The 21,079-nt window shown below is 39.9% G+C and overlaps 1 protein-coding gene and 1 pseudogene across 1 annotated transcript in view; both read left to right on the plus strand.

Moving 5' to 3' along the window:
• MAPKAP1 (MAPK associated protein 1) overlaps positions 1 to 21,079 on the plus strand; it is a 278,059-nt gene that overhangs the window by 20,967 nt on the left and 236,013 nt on the right. The window contains 2 exon segments of the mRNA XM_023217139.2: positions 15,803 to 16,130; positions 18,550 to 18,639. Coding sequence (XP_023072907.1) covers positions 15,872 to 16,130; positions 18,550 to 18,639 — 349 coding nt within the window. The 5' untranslated portion in view covers positions 15,803 to 15,871.
• LOC111545978 lies at positions 13,164 to 13,330 on the plus strand (annotated as a pseudogene).

Genomic DNA, 21,079 nt, shown 5'->3' on the forward strand with positions numbered 1-21,079 from the left:
GAAAAAAAATGAGATAGTCTAGAAGGTTCTGAGAAAATACCTAGCAAAGTTAACAGTTTTGTTAATAACAATAATAGCCATTATTATTTATTGAGTTTATGAAAGCTCTATTCAAGTGAAAATACAAAGCACCATTCAAAGTTACATAAAAGTAGTTTGAGGGTTATCTGCTGGATTATCTCGTTGCTGTCTTCTCTTCATTAGGAGTTGAATTAATGAGTTTGACAGTTGACAGCTTATTTATTTTTCTTCCAAAAAGATATAGCTAGAATAGGAAAAGTCAGTAATATTGCATCTTAGATTTATATAGTGCTTTTTAGCTTTCTGTAAATATTCTTTAAAAAAATTTTTGAAGGCCAGGCGCGGTGGCTCAAGCCTGTAATCCCAGCACCTTGGGAGGCCGAGACGGGCGGATCACGAGGTCAGGAGATTGAGACCATCCTGACGAACACGGTGAAACCCCGTCTCTACTAAAAAAATACAAAAACTAGCCAGGCGAGGTGGCGGGCGCCTGTAGTCCCAGCTACTCGGGAGGCTGAGGCAGGAGAATGGCGTAAACCCGGGAGGCGGAGCTTGCAGTGAGCTGAGATCCGGCCACTGCACTCCAACCTGGGCGACAGAGCGAGACTCCATCTCAAAAAAAAAAAAAAAAAAAATTTTGAGACAGGGTCTCACTCTGTTGCCCAAGCTGAAGTGCAGTGGCTCAATAATGCTCACTGTAACCTTGAACTCCTCGGCTCAAGTGATTCTCCCATCTCAGCCTCTTGAGTAGATGGAACTACAGGTATGTGCTCCCATGCCTGGTTAATTAAAAAAAATTTTTTTTTGTATAGGTGGGGTCTTGCTCTGTTGCCCAGGCTGGTCTCAAACTCCCAGCCTGAAGTGATTCTCCTGTCTCTGCCTCTCAAAATGCTGAGATTTACAGGCATGAGCCACTGTGCCCAGCCTCTATTTTGTTTTATAGTAGCATCACTGTGAAATGGATAATAGGACACATATTATGGCTATTTCACTATAGAGGAAACAGAGTCAGAAGCACTGACTCTCCTAAAGTCATCCCATAGCTAGTCTCTTTAACAGTGACAAATGTTAACTAATCCATAGCAGATGTCACTAATCCATAGCCTGTGACAGCAACGTGGAATTCTAGATGTGGCAACCCACTGTGCATTTTTATAATCACATTTTAATTTTCTGTTAATATTAAATAGTTTCTTTATGATAACATTCTGAAGATAACTGTATTGTTTATCAATTTTAATTCTTGTAGTTATTGGAACCAATTTATATATATACTGGGATTAAAAAAAAAAAGATGGGCTGGGCATGGTGGCTCAGGCCTGTAATCCTAGCACTTTGGGAGGCTGAGGTGGGCGGATCACCTGAGGTCAGGAGTTCGAGACCAGTCTCACCAACATCGTGAAACCCTGGCTCTACTAAACGTAGAAAAATTAGCCGGCTGTGGTGGTGGCACCTGCAGTCCCAGCTACTGGAGAGGCTGAGGCAGGAGAATCACTTGAACCTGGGAGGTGGAGGTTGCAGCTGAGATCATGCCCCTGCACCTCAGCCTGGGCGACAGAGCAAGACTCTGTCTCTCAAAAAAAGAAAAAAAAACCAAAAACGGCAATAATGCCTGTTCAGATCAGTCAATGTGGTTTTACCTTTGTAGAGAGTATACTGGCAACATCTTGATGCTATTACAATTCTTTGTCAAAAAAGAGATTCCTCGTGCCTCTGAGTTTGAACTGTGGCACAGGTGTGGTAGAGGTAAAACATGCAATGAAATTCTGGTCAAGGGAAAACCATGTGAAGCAAAAACACCCAAAACCTTTTAGATGGGCTCCAGGATAAACCTTTCCCAGTCACATCCTCCTTTTCCTCCTCCACACAGTGACTAGAATGGAATTTAAGAGCTAAAAGGCCCTTCATATAGTTCAGCCATGCTATTTAACAGATGTAAGAACAGATGAGGTTGAAAGAAGTCACTTGTACAAGGCCATGTAGTTAGGTCCCTGAAATTTAGGTTTCCTGAGTTGATCTTTGCGGTAAAGTGTGTTGCTTTTCTTTTTGTTTTTTTTTTTTTTGAGACAGAGTGTTGCCCAGGCTGGAGTGCAGTGGTGTGATCTCGCCTCACTGCAAGCTCCACCTCCTGGGTTCACGCCATTCTCCTGCCTCAGCCTCCCGAGTAGCAGGGACTACAGGCACCCGCCACCTCGCCCGGCTAATTTTTTGTATTTTTAGTATAGACGGGGTTTCACCGTGTTAGCCAGGATGGTCTCGATCTCCTGACCTTGTGATCCGCCCACCTCAGCCTCCCAAATTGCTGGGATTACAGGCGTGAGCCACCGCGCCCGGCCCGTTCATTCATTAACATAGCAACCAGGGAGATCCTTTTAAATGTGAGATAGATAATTCACAATCCTCCAGTGACCCCTCATTTCACTTGGAGTAAAAGCTTAAGGCTTTAGGATGGCCTGTGAGGCCCTACAGACTCACCCCACTGTTTCAGATCTTATCTACTACTTGCTTCTTGGCGGACTCCTTGTTACTCCTTGAGCAGTGTGAGGCATGTTCCCTTCTGCTTGGCAGACCTATGCCCTGGAGTGTCTACATGGCTTGGTCTCTCACCTCCTTCAGGTGTTAAGTCAGATGTCACTTAAGTAAGGCATTCCTTGGCTATTTTATTTACTGTTGCAACTCATGGCTCCATTCAGCGTTATCCATTTCTTTCTCTGTGCTATTTTTCTTCATGGCACTTCTAACTCACTATATAATTTACTTCTTTGTCCTGTCATGAGGGCAGGACTTTGCCTTCTCTGCTGTGTTTTCTGTATCTAGAACAATGCCTGGCACACAGTAGGCATTCAGTAAATATTTGTTGAATGAATAAAATCAACAAACACTTAGCGCCTTACTAACAGGCAATGTGCCGGGTTAATTATTTGGTAGAACTAGGAACGAAGTGCAGTGAAATGGCACATGAAAGGAGCAGGCCGGGTGCAGTGGCTCACATCTCTAATCCTAATGCCCTGGGAGGCCGAGGGAGAGGATCGCTGGAATCCAGGAATTCAAGACCAGTCTGGGCAAATTAGTGAGACCCTGTCTCTGCAAAAAATTAGCTGGGTGTGGTAGTGCGTGCTTGTAGTCCTAGCTACCTGAGAGGCCAAGATGGGAGGATCGCCTGAGCCTAGGAGGTTAAGGCTACCACTGAGTTGGATTTTGAATAATATGTTAGGAAGTAGTCAGCGGAAGAAGGGTGAAAAGGCTTCTTTGGCTCTCCTTAGGGTAGATTAAAATTTCAGAAAACAGAGTTGAACTTTTTTAGCCCTTAGAAGGTTTGAGCGTAGATTTTAGTAGTAAAGTTCTATAGTTTCAGTACAAACAAAACAGTTTCGAGGGAGTTGAAAACTGCCACAGATTTAGTGGCTTCAAACCCCACATTATTGTGGGGTTTTTCAAGCTTGGCATTGTTCATATTGATATTTGGAGAGGTATAATTTTTTGTTGTGGGTGCTGCCTTGTGCATTGTACCATGTTTACTAGCGTCACTGGCATCTACCCACTGGCTACTAATAGCATCCATCTCTAGTTGTAACAACTGAAACTATCTCCAGATATTGATTGCTTAAATGTCTCTCGGGGAGAAAAACTGGCTTCCATTTGAACCATTACATTACTGTTGATGGGATCTTTAGCAAATTCACAAATGATTTGGGGAGATTTATACCTTAATGAAGTAACCGTATTTGTGAATCTAGAATTGGGTAAAAAAATTTAAAATTGTTGATTCCTTAAAAATGATACTCATGTAACTCACTGTAACGATGATAGAAATAAAGTGCTATTAAAATAGGTTGGACTCTGGGTCATATAGAAGGGGTTGCCAAGGACGAGATACTTCTGTTGGACTTACAAGAATAAGATTTGTATTGCGGAAGGGCACACCTGAAGTAAAGGAGTATCATTACCAAAGACCAGCACGTATTCAGTGCAGTCCTGGAAGTTGCATGATGGGGAGGGAAGAGGTAGTGAAACTGCGTTTTAGAGAGCCTTATGTGTTATATGTGAAGGGGTGTAGGCTTGTTTTCCTTCACTATGCTGGATTCATTTTCTTTTGCTGCATAACAAATTACCACAAACTTATCTGCTTAAAACGATATTAATTTAATGATTTCACCACGAGTCAGGAGTCATGGCTTCAGCTGAGTTTTGTGTTCATGCTCTCCAAGGGATAAAATTAAGGTGTCAGCTGACTATAGCCTCATCTAGAGGCTCACTCGGGAAAGATCTTCCAAGGTCTCTCAGGTGGTAGTGGAATTCGTTTCCTTGCGGTGATGTGACTGAGATGCTCCTTTTCATGCTAGTGGTTGGCCAGGACCATTTTCAGCTGCTAGAGGCTGCTCTCAGGTCCTTGCCATGTGTAGTTCCATAACATAGCTGTTTGCTTCTTCAAGGCCAGCAAGAAGATCTCTCTGGCTTAGAATCACTCTCTTCAGTTGGCTAAGATGGAGTCTTATATAATGTAAAGTAATCAAGGAAGTGACTGTCTCATCACTTTTGCCATGTTTTATTGGTTAGAAAGAAGCAAGTGAGATTCCACCCACACTCAAGGGGAGGGGAAAACAGAAAGGGGCAAGAATTTAAGCTGGGCACAGTGGCTCATGCCTATAATCCCAGCACTTTGGGAGGCTAAGGTGGGTGGATCGCCTGAGGTCAGGAGTTTGAGACCAGCCTGCCCAACATAGTGAAACCCCATGTCTACTAAAAATACAAAAAATTAGCTGGGCTTGGTGGTGGTGGGCACCTGTAATCCCAGCTACTAGGGAGACTGAAGCAGAAGAATCACTTGAACCTGGGAGGCAGAGGTTGCATGAGCTGAGATCATGCCATTGCACTCCAGCCTGGGCAACAAGAGCAGAACTGTGTCTCAAAAAAAAAAAAAAAAAGAATTTAAAATTCTATCTACTGGGTCCACCCTCAGAAAATCCATGAAGACAGTGGCCAAAAGTCTTTATTTTTGCTCAGCAATGTATCTTTGGTGCCCAGCATGTGGTAAGTGCCTTATAGATATTTGTCAAATGAATGAAACCAGTGAATGAATGTTTGGTAGACAGTTGAGTGCTATTTACAGCTTAAGCTCCTAAACTGGTAATTTCACGTGGAGAAACAGTCTAGTTGCTTTGGCATTATTTATATTCTTCACTTTAGGTAAAACTAGTAAACATTTTGACCTGAGATCTTAAAGTAAAACCTAAAATTGTTTATTTTCACAAGTGTCAATCAAATCTATTATGTCAGAGAGACAACACCCATTGGAAAAATAATTTAGGGGCTACATTGTACCAAACTGGTAGAGTTCTTGTAACAGCTGGAAATGTTGGCAGGTTTGAAGTTTTGGGGGTGGTGAGTGGTTAGGTTGTTTGAAGTTTCACAGCTATTGCTAGCACATAAACGTTATTTCAAAACACTTTGAAAATACAGATTGTTTTATAACAGCTGAATAACAATATTTTATTCTAACTTGTGCTTAGAACTTTATAGTTTAGTGTGGTTTATACTTAACAGTTCTTCAACCTTATAGGAAACATCTTTTGAGTATAATTTAGAGTTTTGAGTCCGTTGATAAAGTGCCATTTTATCTATACAAAATGACATTTCTGACACCAAAGTCTGTGTTTTTCCACTAGATCCGTGCTGTTCAACTGGGGTTAAGAGAGTCCTAGGGTGTACTGGAAGCTACAAAGTAACTGTGGTACATTTTCCTGAAGTATCAGTTTTAGTGGTGTATTTGAAGATAAACATTTTTTTTCCTGTTAAAGCAAACATGGGGGGGGGGGGGCACACTGGCTCATGCCTGTAATCCCAGCTCTTTGGGATGCCAAAGTGGGAGGATCGCTTGAGCCCAGGAGTTTGAGACTAGCCTGGGGAAGATGACTAGACTCTTGTCTCTGCAAAAACATTTAAAAATTCGCTGGGTGTGGTGGTGCTTGCCTGCAGTCCCAGGCTGGCATGGGAGGATCGCTTGAGCCTGGGAAGTCAAGGCTGCAGTGAGCTGTGGTCACACCACTGCACTCCAGCCTAGGTGACAGATGAGACCCTATCTCTGTAAACAAACAAACATATATAGGTGCAGTGTAGTATAAAATAGAATACAAAGTATGAATGAATTCTAAAAATAAATTCTTATGGCATATTACTGTAGGTGGCTCCCCTAGGTTGTCTCATACCTTGATTTATGGTCACTGTCCAGTGCCCTTCAGGTGTGTCCGTGGAGAAGTTTGAGAGTCACTCTGCCAGGTTCTTTTTAACTGGATCTTGGCAGATGTAAGATTCTGAGGCATTTCAGGTGGAGGTTAGTGGCATAAGACAAGAAAACCAGGGATCAGGGTTCCTTTGTCTGAGGGAGACATTTGATAGAAGAAGAGACCTTGACTCCTGGTAGGTTAGTGGGAGAGTTGTCCCTGATAACTTAATCATTCACGGGGCCTCAGCAGGACAGCTGGAATGACAGAGATGGCTGAGCTTCTTTCTCCACATAGTCTTTTATCCCTGACTTTTTCCCATAAGTCAGAAGTGTTCCAGAGAAGGCCAGGGAAGAAGCTGCAAGTGCTGTTGAGGCCAAGGTTCAGAATTTCCACAACATTCCCTTCTGTATATTCTGTTGGTCAAAGCAAATTTCAATGTGAGCCCAGATTCAAGGGATGGGGAAATAGACTCCACCTCTTGATGGGAGGAGCTTCGACAATTGTGGTCTTAAAAAATCTACCTTGTCTCCTTGGGCAAGATACTTAACTCCTTTAAGCCTTAGTTTTGTTTGTTTTTAAATCTATAAAATGAGGATAGTATCAATACCTACCTCCTGAAGTGGCTGTAAGGATTAAATATGTTGTTACATGAAAAGTGATTAGTACATCTCCTGGTAAGAGCGCTGTAAATGTCAACTGTTACTGTTTCACTTGTGTTTCTGCCTAATGAAAGTATAGCTATCCTTAAATACCTCTGCCTTCCTTCCTGAAGTCTTCTGTGATGTTCCTGTCTCTTGGAAAATATATTGTCTTAATATCTCATTTGGTGGCGGGTTTATCTTGCTTTATGTTGTTGTTCCCTATATGTATGACATAGCTCCTCTGCTGGAGTTTGTAAGTAAACTTCTGGAGGGGGCAGACCAGTATTTATACAATTTTTCATTTAGTACTGAGATGATTTTGTGAATGAATCTCATTCAAAATAAGACAAATCATTTCTGTTGTTTTAATCTAGTAAGCACTTTTAGTCAAAATATGGAAATAAAAATGTAAAAAGCAGCAAACTCTCTAGATACATGGTCTCACTATTTACTGCTTAATGAAATTGGGCATATTCACATGGAGAAGATTTTAATTCCCTAAGGGGAAAAAAGCTCAATTTTTGCTAGTCTAAAAAATAAATGAACGTTTAATTTAGAGTTAAATTGGAGAGAGTTAGAGAAAGAGATTTAAAAGCAATAAAGTGTATTTTATTTTAATGGTCACTTCAATTATTTTCAAATTCCAGGAGGTATGAATTCTGAGCTTTAACTAGATCAAAGAATATTGAAATCTTAGTAAAAAAATAAAAAAGGAGGGTCTGTTGGTTTTTATAAATGGAAGACGTTGTATATAATAAAAAGCCTTTTTTTTTCCCCTCACTTGTAATCATTCCTTGTTGTGGGAAATAAATGTGAGTGTTCCTATGACACGTTTAAGGACTCCTATACAGGTATTAGCTTTAACTCGCCCAATGCTAATAGTGTGAAGTCAGGGTACAGTGTGGAAAGGTAAAAAATAAAAATAAAAAAAAATAAATCTCGCCTCTGCTGTTACATGTTGTTAACTCCCTCAGCAGACGTTAAATCATTTCAAGTACAATAATAGTGTGGGAGGTAAATTAACTAACCATTAACAGTCTTATAAATACACAATTAACATGCCAACATTTATATGGCACATTGATGGGGCAGCAGTAATTTTTGATCGGGAGTTTGCAGACCTTTGAGAAGCCTCAGGCTGTTGCCTATTCTGACAAGTTTTCACAGATTGCAGGTGAGAGGGTGGGAAGTCTGCTGAGCAGAGGGAAGTGAGCGGGGAGTGTTTTGAAAAAGTCCAGGAAGGGGGATTTCCTTCTAACCATTGGATAGATGTGAGCATTGTAAGTCTGTTGTTGCCTATCTCAGGTCCTTAGAGACTGAAGAAGTATAGGGCAGGCTTGTTTGCTTGTAGTGACTTATTTGAAGAAATAGAATATTTCAGGTATAGACTTGAACTGAAGGTACATGAGTCACTAGGGATTTTAAAAAATATTCTTAGACTTAACTAGATATTTAAAGTAAACCCTTTCTCTGTGATTTCAGGTCAACAATGAGATGATCACTGAAGTTCCTTTCTTGTGTGAAATTTTGTGACTTTTATTTTTTTGAACAACCATTACATGCACTGATTGTTTCTTGCTGTTGCACAAGCACCGTTGTTGTTAGTGGAGGGGAGCTAAGGGTTTACTGCATAACACATTTGCTCTCTTATGTCTTTCACAGAGACCCATGGGAGAAATTTCTCTCAGGCTTCAGGACCAAATAAGTACAATAGGCTTTTAAAAAGTCATGTTCGGCCAGGCGCGGTGGCTCACACCTGTAATCCCTGCACTTTGGGAGACTGAGGTGAGGGGATCACCTGAGGTTAGGAGTTCGAGACCAGCCTGGCCAACATGGTGAAACCCTGTATCCTCTAAAAATACAAAAATTAGTGGGGCCTGGTGGTACACACTTGTAATCCCAGCCACTCAGGAGGCTGAGGCAGGAGAATTGCTTGAACCAGGGAGGCAGAAGTTGCGGTTAGCCGAGATTGCACTACTGCACTCCAGCCTGGGTGACAATGTGAAACTCCGTCTAAAAAAAAAAAAAAAAAAAAAAAAATTGTGTTCATTATGACTGTTGTAACTTTGTCCCTCTTTGTTTTGAGAGGCCTTGTGGTGTAGCGATTAAGATCGCAAGCTCTTGAATTTGATTTTAAGTTCTATGTATTAGCTGTCTGGCTTTGGGCAAGTTTCGTAACCTTTCATTTTCTCAGTTTTTTTCTTTTTTTCTTTTTTTTTTTGAGACGGAGTCTCGCTCTGTGGCCCGGGCTGGAGTGCAGTGGCCGTACCTCAGCTCACTGTAAGCTCCGCCTCCCGGGTTCACGCCGTTCTCCTGCCTCAGCCTCCCGAGTAGCTGGGACTACAGGCGCCTGCCACCTCGCCCAGCTAGTTTTTTGTATTTTTTAGTAGAGACGGGGTTTCACCGTGTTAGCCAGGATGGCCTCGATCTCCTGACCTCGTGATCCGCCTGTCTCGGCCTCCCAAAGTGCTGGGATTACAGGCGTGAGCCACCGCACCCGGCCTCAGTTTTTTTCATAAGCCATTATAAATAAAGTTTGGAAATGAGTGTATATAAAATTATCCAAAATTATATTAAGACGTATGCCCATCAAAACCTACTCAAAATTATTCCCATGTTTAGAGCATGTTCCCAGTCCCCACAGGCAGGTTTCATGATCATTAATGAACACAGACGGTGTGTAATCTGGGAACAGTATCCAAAGTGCATCTGAAACCACCCTTAGCACTTAGTAGAAACTTAGTAAATATTTGTTGAATATTTATTCATTTGAAGTGTAAAAGGAAATCCACCCAGTATATTAAAAATTCATCTGTTGGCCTGGCATAGTGGCTCACGCCTGTAATCCCAACACTTTGGTAGGCCAAGACTGGTAGATCGCTTGAGCCTAGGAGTTCAAGACCAGCCTGGGCAATGTGATAAAACCCCATTTCTACAGAAAATACAAAAAGTAGCCAGGCGTGGTGGTGTGAGCCTATAGTCCCAGCTACTTGGGAGGCTGAGGTGGGAGAATCGCCTGAATCTGGGAAGTTGAACCTACAGTGAGCTGTGATTGTGCCTCTGCACTTCTACCTGGGTGATGGGAATGAGGCCTTGTCTCAAAAAAAAAAAAAAAATTGTTGTGTTATTTTGGGACATCTCTTTCTTCTGTGTCTGGATATCCCTATTGCTTCCATTTTTAGTAAAACAAATCTTTATGCTTTAAAGAACGTGGTGTTAAAAAGTGTGAGAAAGAAGCTGTGAAAAGTGGGAAAGCTTAGGCAAGGTGATATTATTTATCTGTGACCTAAAGGTATACTAAAAGGTCTGTCTTATTTTATTATTATTATTATTATTTTTGAGACAGAATCTCACTCTGTTGCCCAGGCTGGAATGCAGTGGCAATTTCGGCTCACTGCAACCTCCGCCTGCCAGGTTCAAGAGATTTTCATGCCTCAGCCTCCCGAGTAGCTGGAACTATAGGCACGCACCACCACACCCCCCTCATTTTTATATTTTCGGTAGAGATGGGATTTCACCATGTTGGCAAGGCTAGTCTCAAACTCCTGATCTCAGGTGATCCACCCGCCTTGGCCCCCCCAAAGTGTTGGGATTACAGGCATAAGCCACTGTACCCGGCCTTATTGTTTTCTTGAGATGGAGTCTTGCTTCGTTGCCCAGGCTGGAAGGCAGTGGCGCCATCTTGGCTCAGCTCTGCCTCCTGGGTTCAAGCGATTCTTCCACCTTAGCCTCCTCGCCCAGCTAATTTTTGTATTTTTAGTAGAGATGGGGTTTCACATGTTGACCTGTTGATTGGTCTCAAACTCCTGACCACAAGTGATCCGCCCGCCTCGGCCTCCCGAAGTGCTGGGATTACGGTTGTGAGCCACTGCACCTGGCCAAAAAACGTCTGACTGTCTCAGAGAATCAAGAGTTGGTAACATTCAGGGAAGGCATTCAAGGCCTGAAGAGGCAGCATTTGTGAAAGTGTAGAATAGCATTTCTAAACCTTGTTCTGTGAAATGCTGTTATACACTGATATGTTTTAGTATTCCTATAGAAAACAATATTTATGAATGAAGTAAGTTTGGGATATATTGTGTTACTAGGTTCCTCCCTCTTGGAGAGTCACAATACACAGAGTATATAATTTTTTTTTTTCTTTGAGACAGAGTCTCGCTCTGTTGCCCAGGCTCGAGTGCAGTGGGACTACAGGCGCCCGCCACCTCGCCTGGCTAATTTTTTTTTTTTGTATTTTTAGTAGAGATGGGGTTTCACCATATTAGCCAGGATGGTCTTGATCTCCTGACCTCGTGATCTGCCCGCCCCGGCCTCCCAAAGACCTGGGATTACAGGCATGAGCCACCGTGCCCGGCCTACACAGAGTACATAATGTAAAAGTTTTGGGAAGTCCTGTGATAAAACAGCAAGAAGAAAACCTCTTTAACTTGGTTGAATCTGGTGTTTCCTAGACTTATTTTAAAACTTAAAAATTTTAAATTGTGGTAAAATATACATGGTATAAATGAGATGTAAAATTTACCTTTTTTTTTTTTTTGAGATGGAGTCTTGCTCTGTCGCCCAGGCTGGGGTGCAGTGGCCGGACCTCAGCTCACTGCAAGCTCTGCCTCCCGGGTTTATGCCTTTCTCCTGCCTCAGCCTCCCGAGTAGCTGGGACTACAGGCGCCCGCCACCTCGCCCGGCTAGTTTTTTGTATTTTTTAGTAGAGACGGGGTTTCACCATGTTAGCCAGGATGGTCTTGATCTCTTGACCTCGTGATCCGCCCGTCTGGGCCTCCCAAAGTGCTGGGATTACAGGCTTGAGCCACCGCACCTGGCCAAAATTGACCATTTTAACCATTTTTAAATGTGTAGTTCATTGGCATTACATACATTCACATTATGGTGCAACCATCACCAGTGTCCATTTCCGTAACTTTTCCATCTCCCCAAACTGAAATGTACCCATTAAATACTTTTTCCCCATTACTCCCTTCCTCCAGCCCCTAGCAACTGTAGTTAGATTTTCTGTCAGTTTGACTACTTTAGATACCTCATATAAATGGAATCATACAGTACTTGTCCTTTTGCGACTGACTTGTTTCACTTAGCATAGTGTTCTCAAGGTTCATCTATGTTGTAATGTGTCAGAATTTCCTGTATTTGAAGGCTGAATAATATTCCATCATTTGTATATACTACATTTTGTTCATCCTCTACCATGTATTATTAATCGCTGCTTAATATTGTGTTATATGTATATGTCGTGGCGTATGTGTACTATTGTAGGTTCCTTTTAGATTTTCAGTATTACAAATTACTCTGAGATAAATCCTTCACACAGTTATCTCCTTAGAACAAATCCTAGAGGTAGGATTGCCCAGATAGTATTCATGTTTTATATTTTGGTAAATATTACCAAATTACCTTCTAAAAAGTCCCAGTTTTCATTCCTTCATATTGTGCATGAGAGTGCCCATTTCTCTGAACCCTTGCCAGAGTTAGATTTTTAAAAATCTTTTTGATTTTTGCACGACTGATCAGAGAGTACGATTTGTTTTTATCCCTGATCTGAATGTCTTTGTCTTGGAAATCAAACGTAGCTCTTTGGGAGATTTTTACAAATATTCTTTTGGGTTTTGAAAAGTAGTCTTGTTAGAATAAGTTGATAGTGTTCCAAGGTGACAATTTTGAAGGGTACATTGAAGAGATGCTCTTGTATTAAGAAAAAGAGGCAATCCTTTATTTATAATCACACACTTACACCTGGCACATTCATATATGACTTATCTCTACAATGAAACTGAATAGTCCTTGGAAGGTAGACAGCAACATTTATTGAACTCCTGCCATGTGTAACAGCCTTTGTTGCCAGAAGGAATATGGTGTTATGGACCCTGTCCTTGTGGAACTTATAGTCTAAGTCTCTAAGTACATGTAACGGGAGGTAAAAAGTGACATACACAATAATATGTTTTCTGGGGCAGTCCTGTGGGAGTTCCATATCAGAGTTGGTAGGGAATCAATATTTTTGGAATGAATCATACAGCTTCCTTAATGTATGAAGCCATAGTGTACTAATAGAGAAGATATCTGCTGTTGTTGAGGCATTTGTTCTGGAAGGATAAAGTTGGGGAGTTGGTGTGTGCCTTCAGAAGTGTTTACCTGTTCCTCTTGTCTTCAAAAGAAGTGATCTGTTTCCCTAGAATAGATTTTATTGAGGGTACTTCAGTATACTTTTGTCACTTTGCCTTTTGCCATTTGACTTTTTGGTGCTAGAACACCTGCTAAATGTGTGATCGCTTCTCGGCCTTTTGGCTAAGATCAAGTGTATTAAATGTCTGATTTCTCATTAAAGCCCTTATTTTTGCAAGGAAGAACTATTCAGTATGAATTTGAAAGCACCTTCCTCTCTACTGGTGACTAGTTGCCTTCCTTTCATGCAAGGAAGACGGCTTATTGTGATTGCTATAGAAGGATGTTTGCAGCTCTGATCTGTGATACTATGATTCCATAAATACTCTCATTTATAAATAAATCTGTGGTGTATACATTTTTTATGGTTATAGAGAAGTTCGTATTTTTACAAGTGAAATTTAAATGCTCACTGTTAATTTCGTATTTTTTTTCTGATCAATATCCTTAAAATGGTAGATTGACACTAATATTTCAGGGACCAGATATCTCAGAAATTTGGTGCTTAAAAGAATCCCATGGTATTAGGAGAGATACTAGGTCTGTATTAGGGTATTAACTTTTTGATTCAGGGATACTTTACTCACCTTTGCATTTCCCAGTAGCCTCAGAGTAAAATAAGTACTCAAAGAATATATTAAGAGGGGAAAAAGTGAAGATTAATGTAATTCGCTTGATTAGAGATGCTTCTCAGTTAAATTTCTTTTTAATCTCAGTATATTTTAAGACCCACTATATGATGTCAACAGAATGATGTGTTTCCAGACAGCAATTTTTAAAACCTTAGTTAGCTGTAAGGATTTATTAGCTAGATTTCCTCTCTGTGTTCCATTTCTAGAAGAAACAGATTACAAGAAAATCTGGTGTTATAAGTCCTTCTAAAAGTAAATATCTTCTAGGACTGTTCCTGGAAACATAGTCAATCCAGCTTTCATATTCCTTGTACTTCGCAACGATTTTGCAGGGACAGGGAACTCACTCAGATGACTTGCAGTGTCCTCTATCACGAAGCACAGACTTCTTTTATGTGCCGTGAACTTATAAGACAGATGGGATATTGACCTATTTTAGGACTACTTTAAGCAAGACTTGATAGTTGAAATTATTGATATTTTTATCATATTAATAGCTAACATTTATTTAATTACATGCCGTGTATTTTTTTGAGCACTTTACCTGCAATATCTCCTACATATCCTCTCATTCCTGAAGCTTCCATTTTATAAATGAAGGGAAAAAAAAGGAGGCTCAAAAAGGTTAAGTATTTTGACCGAGATCTTATAGCTAACAAGTAATAGGGCCAGGATTTGAACCTTTCTGTCTCTAGGGCCTGGTACCTAACCATTGTTCTGCAATATTTTCTTTGTTGAGTATTTTCACTTAGCTGAGAGGGTGCTATCTTGTTACTAGAATAAATATTATTACAGTGTTTTTTGTTTGTTTTGTTTTGTTTTAGAAGACAGGGTCTCACTATGTCACCCAGGCTGGAGTGCAATGGTGCAATCATAGCTCACTACAGCCTTGAATGCTGTGGCTCAGGTGATCCCCCCACCTCAGCTCATGAGTAGCTAGGACTACAGTCACATCCCACCATGCCCAGCTAATTAAAAAATAATAAATATATATATATTTTGTAGAGATAGAGTCTTTCTTACGTTGCCCATGTTGGTCTTGAACTCCTGGACTCAAGCAGTCCTCCTGCCTTGGCCTCCCAAAGGGTTGAGAGTACAGGTGTGAATCACTGTGCCCAGCCTCATTACAGTTTTAACAGGACTGAGGAAGCAGTTTTTATAATTAAGTTTCTAAAATGAGAAGCTGATCATATAGTAGGTAGTTTTGATTATAAGTTTTATTTTAAAAACACAGGCCGGGCATGGTGGCTCACGCCTGTGATTGCAGCACTTTGGGAAGCCAAGGCGGGCAGATCAACTGAGGTTGGGAGTTTGAGACCAGCCTGGCCAACATGAAGAAACCCTGTTTCTACTAAAAATACGAAATTAGCCAGGCATGGTGGTGCATCCCTGTAGTCCCCGCTACACAGGAGGCTGAGGCAGGAGAATCACTTGAACCCGGGAGGTGGAGGTTGCGGTGAGCCAAGATGGCCCCACTGCACTCCAGCCTGGGCAACAAAAGTGATACTCTGTCTCAGAAAAAAGAAAACAACAACAAAAACCACAGTACTATCTTGAAAGGAAAATACATTCATTAAGCAAAATTAATTTGGTGGTACATTTTTATAAAACCCCTAGTAACTCAGAAAGCATTGTCTCTGCCCTTTTAAACACTTTACAACCATGTGACAGGAGGGGAAATATAAACTGATGAAATACAGTTTTGTACTTTAGCACATCATTTGAGGAAAATACAACTTGTTCCCCCATGACCTTATAAAGTAATGAGAAGATTGCATGATGGTGAAGGGAGAAAGAAAGGAAAATTTATTGTTTTAACAGTAGTTATGTACTTTGAGTGGCCTGACTTGTTAGGAGTTGCTGTGATTTGTTTTGCCAGAGTGCAAACCTTCCTTTCTGATTTCTATGGAGATCTCATTGACTAGAGCTGCAGCCCCTAGTGCTTATAAGGATTTCCTTTCAGCTTAGACTTAATCCTTTTAAGCTCCACAGAACAGGGATAAATGTTGATTTTCAAGGTGGCATTTTACTACACTGAATTTGTCTGAAAAATGATTCAGTCATTTTCTGCCTTATTCTTAAATATTTGCTGTGTACATCATGTTTCTAGGTAGGTGAGCTCGTGAAACAATATGAAGAGGAGAAAATAGCCTTTTAAGGAAATTGGCCCACAGAAAGGATGGCCTTCTTGGACAATCCAACTATCATTCTAGCTCATATTCGACAGTCACATGTGACCAGTGATGACACGGGAATGTGTGAGATGGTTCTCATTGATCATGATGTTGACCTAGAGAAGATTCATCCTCCTTCAATGCCTGGAGACAGTGGGTCAGAAATTCAGGGAAGCAATGGTGAGACTCAGGGCTATGTATATGCCCAGTCAGTCGATATTACCTCAAGTTGGGACTTTGGTATTAGAAGACGCTCAAACACAGGTAAACATTGTGTTCTAGTCATGTCTTCTGAGCTTTAAATCAGTAAACAGTCTTATGGAATAATGCATAATGTTGGAATAGGCTTAATGGGGGAAGTTTCTGGGTATTAATAGGAACACACATATGTCAGACTAAGAGTGAGTCTGAGCAACCTCTCCATCTCTGCGACTGCGAATGGAGAGGGCCTCTAGAATGTTATTAGAAGTAGACAGAAGAGGGATAGTGAAAAAGTTGGTTAGGAGAACATGTTGGACGTTGTCTAACAAGTCATTGTTTAGAAAGGCAAGTGACCGGCTTTGAGTGTCTTCACAGAGCAACATTAGTCCCAGTAGGTAGACTACCTGGAGACAGATTTCAGGTTGACATAATAAAAAACTTTTAATACAGAGAGGTGACCACCCAAGGAGAGCAGGCACTTCTTGCCGCTGGAGGAATTGTAGGGGAGTGGGGAAATGGGAGGAGACACCTGAGTATTTGCTAGGGCTGGTTTTAGTAGCGTTCTATACATAGGGTGTGAGGTTAGAAAAGGGGCCCCTGTTTTTGATACTTTGCCTTTATTTTCTTACATTGATCACGTTTTGATTTTTCTGGCTTGAAAACACTCAACTTTGGTATACATGTATTTAGTCATTAGCTTTAAAAGCTGATTGCCCATTTTCCCACATATTTTTTTGGTGGCCTTGTTTCAAGGGGAATGTGATAAACCAAGGATTTTTTTTTTTTACTTAGACAAATTATTTAGAATATATATTGTAGTTCTAATATGACAGGTATTCTAGGAGATTATTTTTTTTTTTTTAGATAATCAGAAAATATGATCTCCAAATTAGCAGTAACCTGCTAACTCCCAGTAAAGGTAATGGCAAGGAGATATAGTAGAACACTGAAAATACTTACATATTTATTTTCATGGTCCAAATGTAAAATGCACATAAAGTAATATTGGAAGTAGAGCTGGATACAATTTACAGTGAAAGGCACATTCAGGTTTTGGTTCAGAATTCATTCAGTATCTGTGACATAAGAATAATTTGCTCTCATGATGAAAATAATTAATAGCATTTCCCAGTATCTAAAGGAACTTTTATCAAAATAGGATTTGAGTGAAGGTTTGAATATAATTTAGAACCATTGATTCTCAGTTCTCTAGTTGAAACTGACTTCCTTGCAGGTTATTGAGATGATATCTTATATGACAGGTTGAATGTATTTCAGTAGGAGAATGCTGCTAAATTGAGAGCTTTATGATTATATTACTTTGGCTGTACCCTTCACATTTATTAATTGCAATTGAATGTATTTTTCTTCAGTGGAATTTGGTTAGATATAGTGACATTGTGAGAATGCTTTTCCCAGCATAGTTTAAATTTCTGGTAAGATTATTTTCAGTATTTCCCTACCACAATGCTAACGCAGAAGTGTATAATTTCCCACCTTGAAATAGGCTGAAAAAGAAATGTATTTATTTTCTATTAGCAAAATGCTGGGATAGGAACCTGAAGATTAGCAAGAGAAAACTCATTTCAAGAGATGGCATCGATTGTGACTTTCTTTTTTATTGTGGTCTCTGTATGCAGGAGTTGTTCAGTGGATGCTGGGTGGTATTTCTCTAAAGGATCAGTTCACTGATTTTTGAAGGTTGATCAGCCAGTGGCAATATAATCACAAATGCATAATTTTAGGTGACTCTTGTTGGAATTTCTTTAGGTAGCACTTAGATGCTAATAATTAGTTGAGATTGTAGGTTGTCTTAGTGACCAAAGAATTTACTTTTTAATCCATGCAGCATATCTTAAAATTTTGTAAAAGAAAAATTGTTCTTTTTAAGATTTGACTAATGTTACAAAGATACAAATCATTTATTTTACTACCTATAAACTGTTTCAGCCCACTGAAGAAAAGCTATGCTAATTTATATAGCTTTGACATTTTATAATTTTCATGATTTTTAGATAAAGGATTTTATATTTAAAACTTTAATAGTCTAGTCTGAGTTCATTTATCTTTAATTTTTGAAACGGGTAGAGTAATTCATAACAGTAATTTTATTCCTGTAATGTAATATTCACTTCAGTTCATTTGTGCATTAAAATTCCTTTAAGACCGTTATTAATGATTTATATAATGAAATGTCATATTAATCACAGAAGTTTTCACATTTTATTATTCTCTTCCATGTTAATACTATCTTTATGATCTCTATTAGTGTTTTATATCCTCTAATTTCAATTATAAATCAAGAATATTTTCATGTTTTTGTTGGTATTTGCTTTTCAGGGGTGCCACCTTTAAAATTTTATGACTTTTTCTCTACATATGCAATATAAAACATCTTTATTCATGTAAAGGTAGTTAATTATGTCTTTGTTTATGGTAAACTTTCATTGACAAACTTATAGTTATCATATTTCTTTTCAAGCTCAAAGATTAGAACGACTCCGAAAAGAGAGACAAAACCAGATCAAATGCAAAAATATTCAGTGGAAAGAAAGAAATTCTAAGCAATCAGGTAAATGGAAATGATTTTAATTCTTAATTTGAGATTTATATATTTAGTTTATTATGTAAGAACTTTTATTTTTAATTCATCCTTTTAAATCCTCTGGACAGATACCTCTTGTGTTTTGAGCTTTGGGCTCTTTCTCTTGTGTGCCTTGACCCTCTGAAGCTATATGCTCTTTAGGTCTTGGCTTTTTGGCCACCCTTCACTCAGGGTCACAGGGATTGATGTGTGCAGGGGACATTTTTTATAAGCTGTCATGTCAGTACTTTTTTCTGATATTTTTTCAAAAATATAGGCCAAGGAGTACCCTATGATTTTTTTTTTTTTTTTTTTTTTTTGAGATGGAGTCTCACTTTGTCGTCCAGGCTGGAGTGCAATGGCACGATCTTGGCTCACTGCAACCTCCGCCTCCTGGGTTCAAGCAATTTTCCTGCCTCAGCCTCCTGAGTAGCTGGGATTACAGGCGCATGCCAGCACACCTGGCTAATTTTGTATTTTTAGAGATGGGGTTTCACCATGTTGGCCAGGCTGGTCTTGAACTCCTGACCTCCAGTAATCCACCCGCCATGGCCTCCTGAAGTGCTGGGATTACAGGCATGAGCCACTGTGCCCAGCTGGTTTTTGTTTTTTGTTCTTTGTTTTTTTTTTTGAGACAGAGTCTTGCTGTGTCTCCCAGGCTGGAGTGCAGTGGTGCCATCTTGGTTTACTACAACCTCTGCCTCCCTGGTTCAAGTGATTCTTCTGCCTCAGCCTCCAGAGTAGTTGGGACTACAGGTGCGCACCACCATGCCTAGCTAAATTTTATATTTTTAGTTGAGACGGGGTTTCACCATGCCAGGCTGGTCTCTAACTCCTGACTTCAAGTGATCCACCTGCCTCGGCTTCCCAAAGTGCTGGGATTATAGGTGTGAGCTACTGTGCCTAGCCCCTATGATATTTTGGATGAGTTTCTAGGTTATAGATTTCCCTTGGCAGTTCCAACCTAGACTTTCCGTTGCCCCATTAGTGGGCCTAGTAACAGTCTTTTTTGCATATATGCAGATTCTTTTCCCTTAGTGTAAAAACCATTATGTTGCTGGTATCATTAGCATTTTCTGTATATTTTCATATAGTATGTGTATAAAGGCTGGTCATATTATATACTTTCAAAGCTTCAGTCTCAGCAAGAAGAAAAGACTTGGGGAAGAACAATTTCAGAAATAAAATGCTATTAAAATATTTTATAGTGGTTATATCATGTTTTCTAGACTTTCTCTTTTTTTGTCCTTTAAAAGAAATGTCTGCAGTCTGTCTTCTGTATTCTCCCAGCACCTCCCAATATCATATTGGCATGTAATGGATGCCTAATAAGTATTTGTGGATTGGCTCCATTGTTACACAATAATTATAAGACTAATAATATTAAGATGTATTATACTAATAGCAGCTCCTACCTGGTGCTCTACTAGGTACTTTACATGCGTTACCTCTATTGCAGTGATCTTGCAAGGTGTAGGTATCATTGCTGTTGTTTACAGATAAGACAAAGGCTCAGGGATTTGATGAACTTGCCAAAGTTACCCAACAAGGACGGTAGTGTGATAATGAGATGTTTTGTTTTCAGCTCTGCCTGCATATAAAGGCCAGTCTCTCTGCGCTAAATCGCACTCTGTAAAGTGCTTCTTGATTTCTCCTACTATGATTATAAACTCAAGTATCCTCAGTAGGTATGATTTTCTTCATGACTGCTACTAAGTGATGACTGTGTAGAACCAGAAGTCCCAATTGCTTGTTTTTCTTCCTTATATCTCATTCTGACTGTCCTTGAATGAAGTAGTTCTTCTTGAATTTCTCTTTATTTTTACTCTGAATACTTTCAGAATCTCACTAGGCTAGCCCCTCTGTTGATCCAGTTAATGTTTCTCTTTGTTGTATTTAATACAGATTGAAAATACTTTATATCACTTATCTTATTCACTTTCTTCAAATTTTTTATATATATTAATGCAGTTCTTATTAATCTCTTCTTGATCAATATATACAGAGCCAGTTTATCTAAGCTTCTCTGTCTCTCCAGCCACCCTTTATTTTTATTTGCCTTCTTCACTTCCGTATCTTAAAAAATTATAAATAAAACACACAGTGAGGCCAGGCACCGTGGCTCACACCTGTAATCCCAACACTTTTGGAGGCCAAGGCGGCAGATCACTTGAGGCCAGGAGTTTGAGGTCAGCCTGGCCAACATAGTGAAAAATCATGTCTTTTTTTTTTTTTTTTTTTTTTTTGAGATGTGGTCTCGCTCTGTCGCCCAGGCTGAAGTCCAGTGGCGTGATCTCAGCTCACTGCAAGCTCCACCTCCCAGGTTCATGCCATTCTCCTGCCTCAGCCTCCCGAGTAGCTCAGACTACAGGCACCCGCCACTACTTCCGGCTAAGTTTTTTGTATTTTTTTTTTTTTTTTTTTTTTT

The sequence above is a fragment of the Piliocolobus tephrosceles genome, chromosome 14, assembly GCF_002776525.5.
Source record: "Piliocolobus tephrosceles isolate RC106 chromosome 14, ASM277652v3, whole genome shotgun sequence".
Lineage (NCBI taxonomy): Eukaryota > Metazoa > Chordata > Mammalia > Primates > Cercopithecidae > Piliocolobus > Piliocolobus tephrosceles.